Genomic DNA, 16,032 nt, shown 5'->3' on the forward strand with positions numbered 1-16,032 from the left:
CGAATATTGAAGTATGAATACTCTTTGTTATTTTTGAGTGTAGTTTACGTAAATGCTGGATTAGTAAGGTTGGTGTAAGGTAAATACATACGTAAATAAATATTCTGAGAACTTTGATCTTCTTAAGAACTTGGTACATTTCATATAATTTCAAACATACTTAATTATACAATTGAATTTTATAGACAAGTAACAAAATAATCATCAAATTATTTTCTCCACGAATTGTATTTTCTAATAATTTTACCTGTACGTAAGTATTGCGTGCAATATTTCCTATGTGTAGAATTTCATAGAAAGTACGTGTTTAAAACCAAAATATTGTAGCGACATTAGCACGTGGGTGCACGTCCGTAACTATAAAATCTTGGAAACTAGAAAATTGTTAAAAAGGAGAACGGGATCACAAATACTGTCTAAAGATTTTGAAAACTATTAGCAATATGACTAGGTATCCTGGTAAGAAATGTACACTGGGAGCGAAGTAGAATCTTCTTTTGTTCAGTATTCAGTAGACAGCTTTAAGGTGCAGTCGTAGGGAATGTCCTGAATTGTATCGAAACTCCTGCCTAGCATTTTATTGGGCTGATAAATAATCTCGATAAGATAAGCTTACCCAATAGCTAGATAAACTGGGAACAGCTCGTTAAATCCTCTATTATACGTCAAAAAATATTGAAGTAGATAAGTATATGTTTTCAAAGATAAACGTTATATTTATATTTTTCCACTCATAAAGTCATATCTTCTGAATGAATGTACCAAATTAGATACTACGTAGGTACCTAATATTTAATTTATTGTGATCGTTATCAGTATTTGGCCAAAGATTGTATTTTTCACGAAAATAAACCTGTGTTTGTAGCCGAGACAGGCTCCCAGTAAAATAACAATAATATAATTATCATCATTTAGCTCTTATCTGAGAAAACCCATTTCGTCAAAGCAAACATTAATAATACTGCAACTTCGCATCTACTATTAACGAACCGGTGTTGCATAAAATGTTGAAAGGTTGAAGAGTAAGTATGTGTTATTGCAATTAATTTATTATTTACTACCGTGTTATTATATTAAACAGGTATTTTTTTTATACTTAGGGACTTGGTGAAAGAGTTATTTATTACTACAGTTGCATCATAGAATGAAGCTGAAGCTACACTACTACTACTACAACAGCAATGCACGTACAGTGATTGGTTTTCATAGTGATTAGTAAAGGCATGTATTTAGCGCGGCGACTAAGTAAAACGAATATAGGTTTAAAAAAATAATAGAGTGGGTACCATTTATAATGGGTTGGCAGCTAAAAAGGAGTATCATAATAAGTCAAAGGTAGCATATTAATATATCAGTTATGAGGTCCGTTTTAATTTAAACTGGCATCAAGTTTTTCTTTTGGCAACTGAATTAATATCTAAGCGAAAACTTAATGATGACAATAAAATAGAAAATGGGCATTCATAAATAATACAAATCAGGTTCTATTTAAAATTGTTTGGATGAAGAATAAATATAAACTTGCTCATATTATAAATATATTGTGCGACTTTTTAATAGCTTTAAATAAAGTCTAAAATGGCATGAAGAAAAAATATTTTGCGGGTGTTATTTTCAAAATTATAGGTGAATAGCATGGAAGTAAGCATGCAACATGCAGCAAGCATGACTTCTGTCACGGCTCCGGCGCTGCGGGGCTCCGGCGGTCCCATGCGAGCTTATCCGCCTCGCCCCTCCGCGCCTACGCGATTTTGAATTCCACTCTAGGGGCAGGGCAGACAAGACTACGTGGAGTCGGTTTTGCAGCGATTCGTTTTCGTCACTAACTTCAATGTTTAATACAATGTTTTTTTAATTGAAGGTTATAAATGGCAATATGCTAAATAAAATTAATCCAAATTAAATTCTACCATCTTCATAGTGCGCCAAGTGAGATAATACCACCGCATCTTCCGCCGTTTTCATTAAAATTATGATACACAATATTAATAATTAACTCTTATTCCTTTTTATTGTACTCCTTTTAATATTTAGAGCTATCCACAAAGCGAAGCCTGAAACTGGGTTTTTAGTCGGCACGAAATAGTTGGTAACATATTATCTTTGCCACCCAACTAAAATTATTAGTCGCCAAGTCATTATAAATAGCTCCTCACCTAATATTTCAATTGACTGGTATAGTTTATTTGCTACCCAAACGCAGCTGCTAGTTTTTAGTTTTTATAACACCCTTAATTTTGAACCTTACATATTATAATAGTCGCGAAAATATTTAATCGCTGGCAAGTTATTTTATTTGTTGCCAACATTTGTCGACTTTTAAGTTATTAGTCACCAGGAATATAATAAGCCATTAGTAAATTGTTGTACAGAAAGATGTAGTAGGAAGGTATGTATCATGTGTTGGCAAATGGCCTACTTGCTAACATTACTGATATAAATAAGTAGTATAGGTATCCAGTATCCACTGATTGATGGTCTTTTAATTCTCTTGTTTTTACCTTAAAGGTTGTTCGTAGGTAGATACATTATACACATAGGTAGATAGGTACTTAGCCTAATGAATTCTTTACGTGCTAGTAGCTACGTATACCACAGCATGTTTTAATCTCAAATTGCCAAAAACTTTCGGTGATTTCTTAGAATCGGTAACAGAAACGCCACTTTTTGTTAAAATGAATGTTTCGGAAAACTTAACGTGAAAATTCGTAGTAGTTCATTTCACTGGCACCGGTGACAGGGCTCACATGAATCATCATACTTGCCTATCAATAAAAAAATCTTACTGACTGAAAAACTGATTAAATATATAAATGCAAATTCATCATTTAATAATGAAACACCTTATTTTACAACCAAGCAAAAGTTTTGCTCCCTAATATTGACTCATGATTTTCGTAATGGGGCCAATCGGTCAATCATATTTACTTCACAGCTACAATCAACAAACGATTTTAATAAACGTTACATACGCCAAAGTTATGGTAGGTACCTAATCGAAAAACGTTAAATACCAAACATATTGCGCAAATCGACTTTTGTTAGCAATAGCCTCGTTTGATTTTTATTGCAATTCATAAAAAAGTGAAACCACTTAAATGCTTTTAAATCTTGTAAATATATTTTTATATATTGAGTGACCTCGATAATGATTGCTTCATCAGCAATCGTCACCAGATAATTCTCACAAACGTGCTGCTTTACTTACACAAACGGTTCACATACTTAATGTAGGTATGTGTTTTGCTTGTTTCAGTAAAACTTTTGCTTAATATTGTTTATTACTGTAGTTTACAACTTATACGTTGTTTTTAATGGGAGGACAGTATCATCCACTTAGGTTCTCCCATTACGAACCACGACTTTTAGTCCGTAGTATTACGTACTACGAACTAAATGATAAAATATTCCTACACCTTTACACAAGTCATAATACTGAGTACTGAAATAATTATGATGACATAACTGTGCGGACACTTCCACAATAACGTGCTCTTAATTAAAATCAAGAGCACGAGTGAGCATGATTGATTACGTTTATCCACATCGCCACACGCCACTCCCACGTACATGCCGACACCTAATACATAACTATTAATCCGTATTTAATGCATCAAGTATTTATGTTACGGGTAATGCTAGAAGGTGGAGTAAACCTAGGTTTACCCGGGTTGACTTAGTATTACCCAAGCTTCTTGGGTAAAGTCCGAATAATAAGTAAAATAAATAATAATTCGGGGTTTACCCATGCTCTAGGTCTATGCACCTAGGTCTACCCAACTCTGTCTGGGTAATGTTAGGTATTGCGTAATTTTCGAGCCCGTGGTTTAATTCTAGGTCGAACGTGGTACTATTGAGGAAATGTTCTCAAGGAATCATTTTTCTGTGTGTCATGATAAACTGATTGATATTGAAAATATATCACCAGAAAAAAAGCTTACGAGAGGTTGCAAATGAACAGTCGCTTTCAGGAGGCCAGGGTTATAAAAGGTGTAATTGCAAAACAAAATGTGGTACAAAGAAGTGTTCATGCAAACCTGTAGGAAAATTGAGAAATTCTAAATGTCACAGCAGTTTATCTTGCTCAAATAAATAATTTAAATTTGAACAATAACGACCGTTATTAGTTTTTTTTTTTTATATTAAAGCTATTAAGTTTATGCTCTTCAAGCAATTACGATCGCCTTTGTATGTTTTTTAAATCATAAATGTTTAAAATGACCTTGGATTTTCATTTTACTAATTAAGTACACAAATTTTAACATTACCCAGTCAGAGTTGGGTAGACCTAGGTGAGCATGGGTAAACCCCGAATTAAAATTTATTTTAATTATCATTCGGACTTTACCCAAGAAGCTTGGGTAATACTAAGTCAACCCGAGTAAACCTAGGTTTACTCCACCTTCTAGCATTACCCGTAACATTTATAATATTGCCTGTCACTAGTATAACTATTTTATTTGTCTTTAACTAATTTTAATACCTCAAAATGGAATCTATCTACCTAAATGCTCGTAATTATGAGTCGATTATCAATCTTAACTTACCCTAGACAATAATTACCTTAGATAATAAATGTAACCCAACTCAAACCACAGGTAAAGTAACAACCCCAGGATTTTTTATAATTTCCGTGAGGCAACAGATGCATAAGCATCTCTACTCTCACTGGACCAATAATATTTACGACGTAGCAATGTTTGTGTGAGTGTGTTCGTGCCTGTGAGACCTATAACATGAAACTTGGGGTGTCTCTAAGTTTCTCACCAATAGCAGGCCGGCGGGGTCACGTGGGTTTGTTGTCATGATCAGCTGTTTCGGGAATGTTTACAAAAAAATATCAACAAACCTGAGCCTGGTCCCGGGGGCGCGGCGCAGGTAACAAAGGCACATCGAATAACAATAGCAGCACTTCAATGGAATCCTGCTCACATTTGTTGGGGAGAGATTTTGTACGCCGCAACGAAATTTTCGAAATTGCTTACGCTTTTGTCTGTGAAGTTTGACCATTGTCTAAGATGATGGCATTACGGCTTTAAGGAATTCTGTTACCCATAGATATGAACTGGTTACGGTGACGGTACGGCTTTGCGTATTTGGACCGTAGCAGAAACTAGTTCGGCGATAAAATTTACCTGAGGACAAAGAACTTTTTAATGAAAGATGATTACGATGCTCTACCCATCACGGTACCTTTATGCGCTTTAAATCAATACTTGCGTAGATACAAACGAAATATGTATGGATTGAAATCGCAAGTATCGAGACACATTAGGATGCGACAGGAAGCAATATACTGTCGGATAAGTATGTGATTAGTTCTTGATTGACCATCAGCATTTAAGAATAAAACGTTCAATTACGACTACCTAGTTGTTCGACATAGTTAATATAGTTTTAATGATGATAACGATAAGCAGGGTCGTTAGAGTCATTCCGAGTACAAGTTCTGAAGTCGATTTAACAATAACAATTCAATAATTAGAGAACTTGATTGTTTTGTTGCAAGAATATAAACGACTAGCTGGTGCCCGCGACTTCGTCTGCGCAGGTTTAGTATTTCGAACAATATGTTTACAAATTGTAGCCTATGTGTTATTCTGATGTATAAGCTATATTATTGTAAAGTTTCATTAAAATCCATTCAGTAGTTTTTGCGTGAAAGAGTAACAAACATCCATAGGTACATCCATACATACAAACTTTCGCGTTTATAATATTATAGTAGGTTATGACCATATTAACACTGCAAGAGACTAGTAAAAAAGGCCGTATTAGCTTGATTTATCAAAATTGAATTATAAAACACTTACAGACAATAATTAACTTTCAGTACAATAATTTCTGTTTGAAGACCACGTGGCCACTATTGATTTGAACGTTAAAGGCAGATACATATTATAATAGACTCGCTTTGCTTGCTACGCTTCCGGGATAAGCGTAACCCACATTTCGTGTGCGAGAAACTTTCAACAGTCCCTAAAATAGTATCGGCTACTGCAACAGAAGTGGTATACCGGTGGTTTAAGTTAGTTTTAACGGCACCTCCTTATACAAGCTAAAAACACGATTTACTCATTAAAATTAACACGTTAGTACTTACGGTGGCGGATGTGTTATACGGACGCGGTTACCTTATACACCTAAATATACCTACCTCATCTAGTCTGCTCAGAGCGAAAAAATGTGGCGTTACCAGTTTCCGTATAGCTAAACAGATTGTATACGAAAGGTAACGGTATCTACCAGTATGAATAAAAGGGGCTTGATAAAAATAGCACAATGGGAACGCATGTTTCGAAAACCGCATGAGATAAGGTGGCGTCCAGAGCGGTGCAATGGGGCAGACCACGATCGACTGTGATAACAATGCTAGCACATTGTACTCAGATAAGGGAGTGTTACCATTAATTGAGTAGGTATTCAAATGTGCCTATCAGTGACCTGGGTCGTGTCGAACACTTGTCAATTTGCGGTTTGGTGGTTTGTGATTGCGGTACACTTTCTTGCTATGCCTATGTTGCTAGTTACCTACAATACCTACCTACTGAATAAAATAGTCAAGTTTCAGTTTACTTGGTAAACAATTATGTACTTATTCTATTTTTCTGTGTTCATCCAATCCGATCCTTGATCCTATTTGAGGTATTTGGAAAGTTAATTTGCCTAATTTAGGTACCTACTTGAAGTATATGGAAAAGTCGGTAATTACCTCACACCTTTGAGCATCCTTGTACGCTAGCTCGAGTACAGGCACTCAGTTCTAATGGAACAATTATGCTTATGCAAACAAAACACGGAAGAAGATTATTACATTATCTTATCAATAAAATGTTGTTTCTACGTCAATACATACAGTCCCTATAAATAAATATGTAGTATATCTCCATCGGCCATGAATTACCTACACTAACAACATACCACAACTTTATTCTGAAACAACCGTTCCGTTAAAAAGATAGATATATGTATACCTTTGAAGATTTCTACGAGATGGAAAAAACAAAGTATAATAAGCAAAAAAATCAGATTGGAGGCGCCGGGTATCGATCCCGGTACCTCTCGCATGCTAAGCGAGCGCTCTACCATCTGAGCTACGCCCCCCATATGTGACCCGACGAAATTGCGTATTACATTCTTTTGTCTGAAATGATTGCTTCATAACACTCAACAGTTGGTAATAGAAAACAGAACACGAAATTATTTAAATACTAACTGTAATGTACCGTTATACTTAACTTGTTTGAATAACTTTGTCCAAACCCGTTTAGTTTGAGGCAGGTCATTTTTAGTTTTTCGTACCTGAAGATGCTAACGGTACCTTAATACTACGTCTGTCTGTGCCGATCAGCGAGATTTATTTCTATTGCCGCAACAAATGCATTAAAAAACGAGGTGGCGAATATCAAGATGTTTTTTTTTTATACTAAACTAAAATTGGGTTATTTCAAGGTATAAGTATTGAGAAGACATAACGGTTTATAGTGTTAGTGTTACTATTCACATTGTGTATGTTGGTTTCATTCTCTTTATAAAGTTATTCTTGCACATGATTAAAGTTTCCATCTAATGCTGAGAATTGAAAACTACATAGTCAATTATTCCTCAGTCCATGTAGTCAAAGTGTTCAATGATTCTGTGTATGTAGTTATGTTGTCAGCGGTGTGATCCGGATGCTCGCTCGAGTATTAAATATTCATTAATTAGCGTCCTTCAATTGCGGTAATTAACGTAGGTAGCACTGAGGTGGATTTCAATAACGCTTCCTTTCATATTTTTATAGTGTTATATTTACAATAGATATACAGATACATAACGAGGAAATTGTGTAAAAATAATAAAAATATATTTTATATTGTCCTATATCCCAAAATAACTCACATAATTAAAACATTTCAAACAATCACTTTCATAATTTTGCACGACTAGCATTACAATTACTTAGAAAAATGTAAACAAACTTTGATATAAAAATAATTATGAGGTCCATAGCTTTACAAATGGGTCATTTTATAACCCTTTTTTATCAGCTAAATATTAGCTGACACTTGGCAACAACATTAACTAAATTATACACGTTACAAACTTGGAATGAATAAAAAAATCATAGTCCTCATTACAATTCATTCATACAAATATTCATAACATTGTCGGATTACTAAATAAGCTTTGCAACCAATAGGCCTCGCGCCTTATAAGGGCTCGCGTCCACCGACCAAGATAACACGGCCATTGAAACCATAGACTAATATTAAAATAACCGCCAAACTTTTAATAGACAGAGTATGCTATTGTTCAGTAGAGAAACTTATGGATATAAGACTCGATTATCGAGTTTGACTGTCCTCAAAATATTTTTAATATTGCCGGTTAGCTTTAAGCTGAAAATTCTTTTGTAATAATAAAAGTATTGTGTTGTAGAAATTCTGTTTAGCGTGCCTTTCACTTTTTTAGGAAGAATAGGCAAAGCCTGTTTGACTCCCTGCACAATGGCCACTGAGTACCTCAATATAATCTGATACTTATTTACTATCTAAAGGCTTAAAGGCTGCATTTTACTATGAATGGGGTATTAGGAGATGAGCATTAAGTTCGTCTAAGTGTGCAAGTTTTTTACAATAAGTACCAGTGAAAGTAAAAAGCGTAACAAAATGTAGATATCTACTTTGCTCAATACTAGTAAAAGTAGGCCAATGTAGAGGTTACTTTTAATGTAATATACTGTTCTTTATAATATTTAGTTTCTAGTGATATACTTACATCTTTACTTAAGGTTGAGGACAAGACATAGATTTCATATCTTAGTTGATTTTGCAATTTATTTGCAAATTTTAATGTCTTTTTTTGATAACATAATATTTTCGGTTTATTGCACTTTTAAAATAAAACGATTGATATAGTCACAGCCTACCAGTAGAAAGTCTTAGGTTTCTGACACGTTCAGCTGTCTCCCTCCAACATGACGACTTGGGCGCCCTTGCCGACGGAGTCTCCGAGGTTGTAGGGCGCCAGCGCCGCCACCACGCCGTCGCGGGGGGAACGCACCACGTACTCCATCTTCATGGCTATCACCACGAATAGGGGCTGGCCTTTCACCACCTGGATATTATGTACTCTTGTTAAGTATATTAATGAACGTGTTGAATGATGTAGTATCTTTCAAGAAAACTTTGCATTGCTTGAAGTGTGTCCATAGCTAGCCTTACAAGAGATTGAAGAGGGAAAAGTAAAAAAAAAAACTGTAGTATGGTAGTATTTCTACCGGGTTTTCTTGAGATACATCGACATCTTTAAAATGGGCAAATTCAATGAAGCCGCACTTTTATCTTCGGATCATAGGTCATCGTCGTGCGTGCCAAACTGTTGCATGAGAAAGTTATACTTAATGAAGCCTGACTGCCATGGTGAGTTGTGACGCTGATGGCTGCCACGGGCTGCGGGGTTGTTCGAAAGACTTACCGCGGTACTGTACTGTAGTACTGGTACATAAAAGGCCTACGAAGGAACACGATGGGTTTTTAGTCAGTAAAAATCTGACACTTTCTCACCGCTGCTAACATACAGCGGGAGGGGTTTGATGGGGTAAGGGTAATTTGATGATTTTTACCAACGATAAAAAAAATTGGTTATTGTTGGTGGACCACTCGAGCCAATCACACCTCTCTCTCGTTCGTGCCGCGCTCTGGCTTGCGGAACGGGACATCGAGTGCAACGGGACAATGACGTCAACTTTTTCGTGCATGCAGTCCGAGTAATATCGAGTAATTAGACGTTGTCACGTCAAAAAAAGGTTGTCTGCCATGACATTGACTCACTTTGTCCCCCTTGCTGACGAGTACTCTCTCCAGCACGCCGGGCGTGGGCGAGCTGGCGGAGTTGGCCGCGGCCGCCGCGTCCACGGTGCTCGCCTGGTATTTGGGTCGAGGCAACTCCACCACTGTTTGACCATTCTGTCACAAAAACATATGTGAACATCTTTCAAGTAGGCGTTGTTGACATATCGAAATGTATTTTTCTTTGCGTATTTTAAGGTGACACGAGTTCGTTGCTTTCGCAATCGGTTTGACGTTTCAGTGTGAAGGAATTTGGTTTGAAATATGGAGAACATGGTATTTAATCTTAGCTACAGCAGGAGTGAATTAATTTAGGATAATCGAATGATTTATTTGAATGTAATATTTTCAGCGTTAACATTATTTCAGAACTTAAGTAATGTCTGATATAAGAGATTTAGGTACTTTAGAGCCCCTGCCGGTGTTTCTAAAAAGTTGCTGCGACTTTGTACATGAAGGGCTCCAGAACGAACATGGTGGGTTTTAGTCAGTAAGAGTCTGACTCGCCATCACGCTGCACTCACAGCGGGTCATTTGATGAATTACCACCAAAAGAAAAGTGTAGGTTCTTAACAGCCATTACCTCATCATAAACATGTATCTGTTGTTCATGCGTGAGCAGGCCTACATTGGTCCTCTTATCACCAATAGTTGTGTGCAGCCTCAGTCCCCTGTCGGTGGCTTGTAGTGAAGCTTCCACTTGCTTCCACTCGCCGTCCTTCACTTTGACGCGGTATGTGTTTGGAGTGCGTTCGTATTGCACTGTTACTGTGAAGTCTGAGGAAAGACATAGATAGATATAAGTTTAGATTTGGTGATAGGTGCCAAAGGATTGTAAGTTGTCTTCGAAGAAAATGTGTACGAGTATAATATTATTTATTTTATTTTTTTGAAGATAACTGTTCTGCTACGGGGCATTCACAGTGCCAATGAATGTTAGTAAATTACCATCTTCATCAAATCTCAAGGTGACGTTTTTCTGTAGCTCGTAGTTAGGTCTCCACGCCTGAGGCTCCACTGAGATCCCCTTCCAGTTGTCCGTCACCGTGCTCGACTGCTGTTTGATCAGCAACTGGATGAAAATCAATCATATATACATATGTATAGAAGTATATCAGATTGAGTGCATGAAGAAACTATCACAAGATGCCTTAATGTTCCATGGGAAATAGCTAGCGTAGACTTTTACGGTTGTAATGCCCCTCTCGTATTTATGGTAAACTTTTGTTTATGAACAAAGTTGCAACAACATGTTGCTGAGTTGCTAAGTTGACTAACTAATCTCAAACTATTAATTTATAGCCCTAATTCATTTAAGAAGGAATTAAAGGCATTTTTGTTAGAAAAATGTTTGTACTCTGTGTCAGATTTCTTACAATTATAACTGTGTCAGGGAATTAAATTGTAACATCATTTTAACTATTAGTTGTAAGTTGTATGTTCTACACAATGTAAAATGTTGTTCTGAATAAATAAATGAAATGAAAGAAAGAAATGCTGGCAAAACTGTCTTGCGTTGATTAAGGCATTTGACGAATTTTCTCCGGACGGAATATACTCCTTACTAATCAATAATATTGATCAACAGTTAAGTACCATGAATTAGGCGTGAGTTTAATTCATGAATACTTTTCAAAGAAAGTTTAGCTCAATTTTTTTTTACGTTAGTTATGTATACTAACATGTCCCAGTGCAGCCTGTATAGCACAGTCCTCGCTGAGCCTGTGGTCGGAGATGGGGAACAGCTCGTGCTTGTGTTGCGGTATGAAGGCGGTGTGCACATCACCCGCCACGAATGCGCTCGCGCCGCTCAGACGCAGGAGGAAGTTCACGTTTGTTTCCAGACCTGCTACCTGAGGAAAATTAAAAAAAAAAACATGATGTGATATATTATGACTTTTATATACTACCCTGAATTACAGAAATGATCAACACAGTCAAAGTGAAAATTGAGGAACTATTTATTTTTGCCGCATCCGATTAACTTCTTGAAAAAATCTAGCCGTCATGAAAAAGATTTTTTGAGAAGAACATCATAATAATGGAAATTAAAATATATAAATCTTTGAATGGAAATGTATGAGAACCGTGTATTTACTACAAAGTTAAACTTGATGCCTTAACTTTTTAATATACGAATGTCTTACTTGGTACTCGGAGAGCTTGGCCCTAGTCTTGGCAAGCGCTTCACTGCGGTCGCGTCCCCACACCACGAGCTTGGCGATCATGGGGTCGTAGTGCACCGACACCTCCTGCCCTTCTCGCACTCCTGTCTCCACCTGGTGGAAAGTTATAACGTTCATTAAAAAAATGAACTAAACTGCTAACTTAAATCGCATTTTTATTTGAAAGTTAAAAATTACTTCACAATGAAAATGCAATAAACATAAAATAAACCAAAGTGAGGAAATATTTAAAAAATATGTTGAGCAATATTAACTATAATGTTTTATCATTACATGCTTCATCAGATCCATCTATTGAAAACATCTCGAACTAATCGAAACACAAGCGACTTCTCACAAAAGAGAGGATATGTACCATCGAGCCTTCCACACTTTGAACTGAGTAATATACCAATAACGCTCTCTGTTGAAGTCAATTGAAAACGTCAACATCGACTTACGAAGCCCCGCGCTACTACTTGACGACCCAAACTCGACAACATGAAGAGGCGACCTCTAGTTTCTACAATAGAAAATAAAAACTCCTCCTTTGCAGGGTATCGGTGCGTGGTAAAAAGCCGTGTTGCCACTACTCCTCGGCGTGCTTACTACATTCGACGGAATAAGAAGGCGACCTCTAGTTTCTTCAGTTGAATTAAGAACTCACCCTAACAAACTCCTCAGGTACAGGTTGTGTGAGTCTATGCAGAGTGCCGGCGCGAGGTAAGAAACCGGCGTTTGGTTCCTCTGCGTATATACGGCATTCGACGGCGTGGCCGCGGCGAATGATTTCCTCTTGGGAAAGGGGTAACTGTTCCCCGGCAGCCACGCGTAGCTGCCATTCTACTAGGTCCGTACCTTGAAAGAAAAGTTATTGAATGATTATGATTTGGTGCCTAGATGGTTTAGGCTAAAATAATATATAATATTGGGCCATTAAATAAAGCACTTCAGTAAGGTAAGAGGAATACAACAGGCATAATAACACTACGTAGATACTTCGTCATTAGAAAGCTCCGATTTTTTTTTTACTATTAGGCTCTTTGACTAATACAAGAATAGTCAGAATGTTATTGCTTTTATGAATATTTATATCAGGCAGATAAAAAAAAGTTTGACGAAGCCATAAAAATAAAAGCGGGTTAAAAAAGCATCCGCAATCCAAATTCAAATGTACTCACCAGTAATCATCTCAGTGATTGGATGTTCGACCTGCAGACGCGTGTTCATCTCCATGAAGTGGAACTCATGAGTCTGTCTATGCAGGATGAACTCCACGGTGCCTGCGCCCACGTAGCCCACGGCCTTGGCCGCGCGGACCGCCGCCTCGCCTAGAGCTCTGCGCGTCTCTTCCGAAAGACCTGGCTGGAATTACAGGATATTACATGTAGGCACATAAAAGTGGTTTTATCTGCTTTTCAAAGGTTCGCAGGTAAAATTTTGAACTTAGGCACAAAAAAAAAAAATTTGACATTACGTCGGGTTGTCCTTGTTACTTACCGCTGGTGCCTCTTCGATAATCTTTTGATGACGTCTTTGAACTGAGCAGTCCCTCTCAAACAGATGGACGGCATTGCCGTGCATGTCAGCGAATACCTGTTAGTTACATTAAACATCTATTTAAATACCTGGCCAGATAGGCTCTTAATTAATATTATTACAAAGTTACACATATTTTTAGTATAGCTTAAAATACTTTGATTACAATACACAACATACCTGTACTTCCACATGCCTAGGGTCTGTGATGTATTGTTCGAGCAGCATGTTGTCATCCCCGAAGGACTTCAGAGATTCACGCTTAGCCGACTCTAGTTCCGGCAAGAATTCAGCCTCTGTCATTGCTATTCTCATTCCCTAGAAGTAATGGAAAATTAAACAATTTACACAATATATTAAGATATTATAACACTGAACCCAGAATAACAGCAACATCTGTTTGTCAAATCACCATCTCTTTATGTTCCAAAAATTTTGCATTCTATTGGGTGGTAAATCATATACTACTATAGCCTAGAAAAAATATGGTATTACCTTTCCACCACCTCCCCGCACAGCTTTGATCATGAGAGGGAATCCGATCCGTCGGGCTTCTTCTCGCAACTTCTCAATACTCTGTTCTTCTCCATGATAACCTTTGACAATTGGTACGCCGGCAGCTGACATTATAGCTTTTGATGTACTAGAAGATAAAAGCATGAAGAGTTTAAATTAATGAGTATAAAATAAGTTTCTTTGGGAAAGTTGTTTGTAATCATGATTAGAATCACTTGTTCAAGTATATCCATCTACCAGCAATTTACCAGTCAACCTTTATTTATACCATGGACATTTTTAAGTAACTTAACAATGTATCTTCTTTTACCTTTTAATTCCCATATCTCTAATGGCAGCAGGTGGTGGGCCAATAAATATGACATCCTCAGTGGCACACTTTTCACAGAACTCCACATTTTCAGACAGGAACCCATAGCCAGGGTGTATGGCTTGACTGTTCGACTTCTTGGCCACTTCTAGTATTTTAGCTGCATTTAAGTAGCTCTGGGTGGAGGGTGCAGGACCTATGTGGTATGCTTCATCTGCCTAAAAACAGAATTAAAAAATATGGTGGGATTTTACATAAGTTAACATGAATAGTACCTACTTGGTTGTTATTGTTAATAACAATATGCCTATTTATACCAATTATACATTATACTGCAAACAGTATGTCAGCTGATAAGATCATGAACTGTGATAATGACATTGGAAATAAGTCATTGGCACCACTATAATAAGACACATTATTGATTGAAAACTGCTGGAGTTAACTTACATGTGGCACAAACACAGACAATTCAGTCACAATTGCAGCCAATCCTTCTAAAATTAATTCCTGACAATGATGTGGATAACATAATGATGTACGTAGGTACAAAGTATACATAAAATAAGTCGGGAAACCTTATCAAATGCATAAACATTGTCATTAAATTGAACAGTTACACAAGTATTAACTGAAATTATTAAATAATGGCATTACCATTTCCACATGCATGGCATGTTTGTCAGCATCAGAGTAGACGGCCACAGTCCTGACACCCAGCTTCCTAGCCGTCTTCATAACTCGACATGCTATCTCCCCTCGGTTGGCAATCAGCACTTTACTGATCTGCCTTCGGCGAACCTCCTCTTTGAGTTGCTGCGAGTGAGCAAACCTTGACGGGTACTGCAGGTGCAATGACACCCTGGAAATATAGAAAAGAGAATAGTAACCTGTAAGTATTTTATTGACTGATATACATAGTTACACTATCAGTCTGTGGTATTCACAAAATGTTTTAAATAAAATTAAAATTACAACAATAAATTATGTACAACTACTTTATTTCTTTATAATAATGAAAGGTACTTACCCATTTTTGTACAGACTTCTTAAATATGACATGTTCGGTTTTAATAAAAGTATGAGAGCAATTAAATCAAAGTTTCATAATAACTTATCTACTCAGTTCAATATGTGTGGTGTGTTTTAAGATTACGTCCGTCGCCAGGCCCCTCCGCCTGCTGATAACGCTGAGTAATGATACTATCGCCAAAAAATTATCATAATAACATTCTTATCAACTCATTAGCGATTTTGAAATAGTGGCACCGAATTTAATTAAACTTGGTAAACAACTTGACAGAAAGGAACTGAAACTCATTGTGGTCGTATGCGTCGTTGCTACAGTTTTGTGGGAAAATAGAAATTACTATTGTAAACAACGTATTACATCATTATCATATTTAATAAATATTTATAGTCAGTCTTCAATAATTATTTTGACCTATTCATTCAACTAACTTGTTTACAAAGTTGTAAGTTTGATGCCATTTACAATCAGAGAAAGAGATAGTCAAATATAACTTAGTTTGTGTCTGAGAGAAACAGAATGAATTTTCACTGCTACGCGCTGTGTTGAAGCTTTGACAACTCCTGTCATTTATTGTCAAGATTGCCAAATGATTTACTGAATCGTTTTATTCCAGAGTTTTTTGAAACAGTATTTATT

At 36.7% G+C, this 16,032-nt stretch overlaps 1 protein-coding gene and 1 non-coding gene across 2 annotated transcripts; both read right to left on the reverse strand.

Annotated features, from left to right (window-relative positions):
* Positions 1 to 7,031: 7,031 nt before the first annotated feature.
* Positions 7,032 to 7,104, reverse strand: Trnaa-agc (transfer RNA alanine (anticodon AGC)). The gene has a single exon. It is a non-coding gene; the product is annotated as a tRNA-Ala (tRNA).
* Positions 7,105 to 8,801: 1,697 nt separating this feature from the next.
* LOC110381555 (methylcrotonoyl-CoA carboxylase subunit alpha, mitochondrial) lies at positions 8,802 to 15,717 on the reverse strand. The gene is made up of 14 exons (XM_064034721.1): positions 15,394 to 15,717; positions 15,021 to 15,225; positions 14,364 to 14,581; positions 14,033 to 14,180; positions 13,718 to 13,855; positions 13,499 to 13,594; positions 13,180 to 13,363; positions 12,666 to 12,856; positions 11,981 to 12,112; positions 11,516 to 11,686; positions 10,782 to 10,905; positions 10,417 to 10,610; positions 9,816 to 9,950; positions 8,802 to 9,099 (listed from the first exon to the last, which is right to left on the reverse strand). The coding sequence occupies exons 1-14, from the start codon at positions 15,423 to 15,425 to the stop codon at positions 8,941 to 8,943; spliced, it is 2,127 nt and encodes a 708-aa protein (XP_063890791.1). The 5' UTR covers positions 15,426 to 15,717; the 3' UTR covers positions 8,802 to 8,940.
* Positions 15,718 to 16,032: the final 315 nt, after the last annotated feature.

The sequence above is a fragment of the Helicoverpa armigera genome, chromosome 5, assembly GCF_030705265.1.
Source record: "Helicoverpa armigera isolate CAAS_96S chromosome 5, ASM3070526v1, whole genome shotgun sequence".
In the NCBI taxonomy this organism is placed as follows: domain Eukaryota; kingdom Metazoa; phylum Arthropoda; class Insecta; order Lepidoptera; family Noctuidae; genus Helicoverpa; species Helicoverpa armigera.

What these genes read in the sequence shown, in the direction of transcription:
- LOC110381555 (XM_064034721.1), bottom strand. Translation starts at nt 15,425, where the DNA reads ATGTCATATTTAAGAAGTCTGTACAAAAATGG. An exon ending in TTATCGAAGAGGCACCAGCG is followed by an intron (nt 13,364 to 13,498) that starts GTAAGTAACAAG and finishes CTGTAATTCCAG; the next exon opens with CCAGGTCTTTCGGAAGAGAC. An exon ending in TCGTCAGCAAGGGGGACAAA is followed by an intron (nt 9,100 to 9,815) that starts GTGAGTCAATGT and finishes CATAATATCCAG; the next exon opens with GTGGTGAAAGGCCAGCCCCT.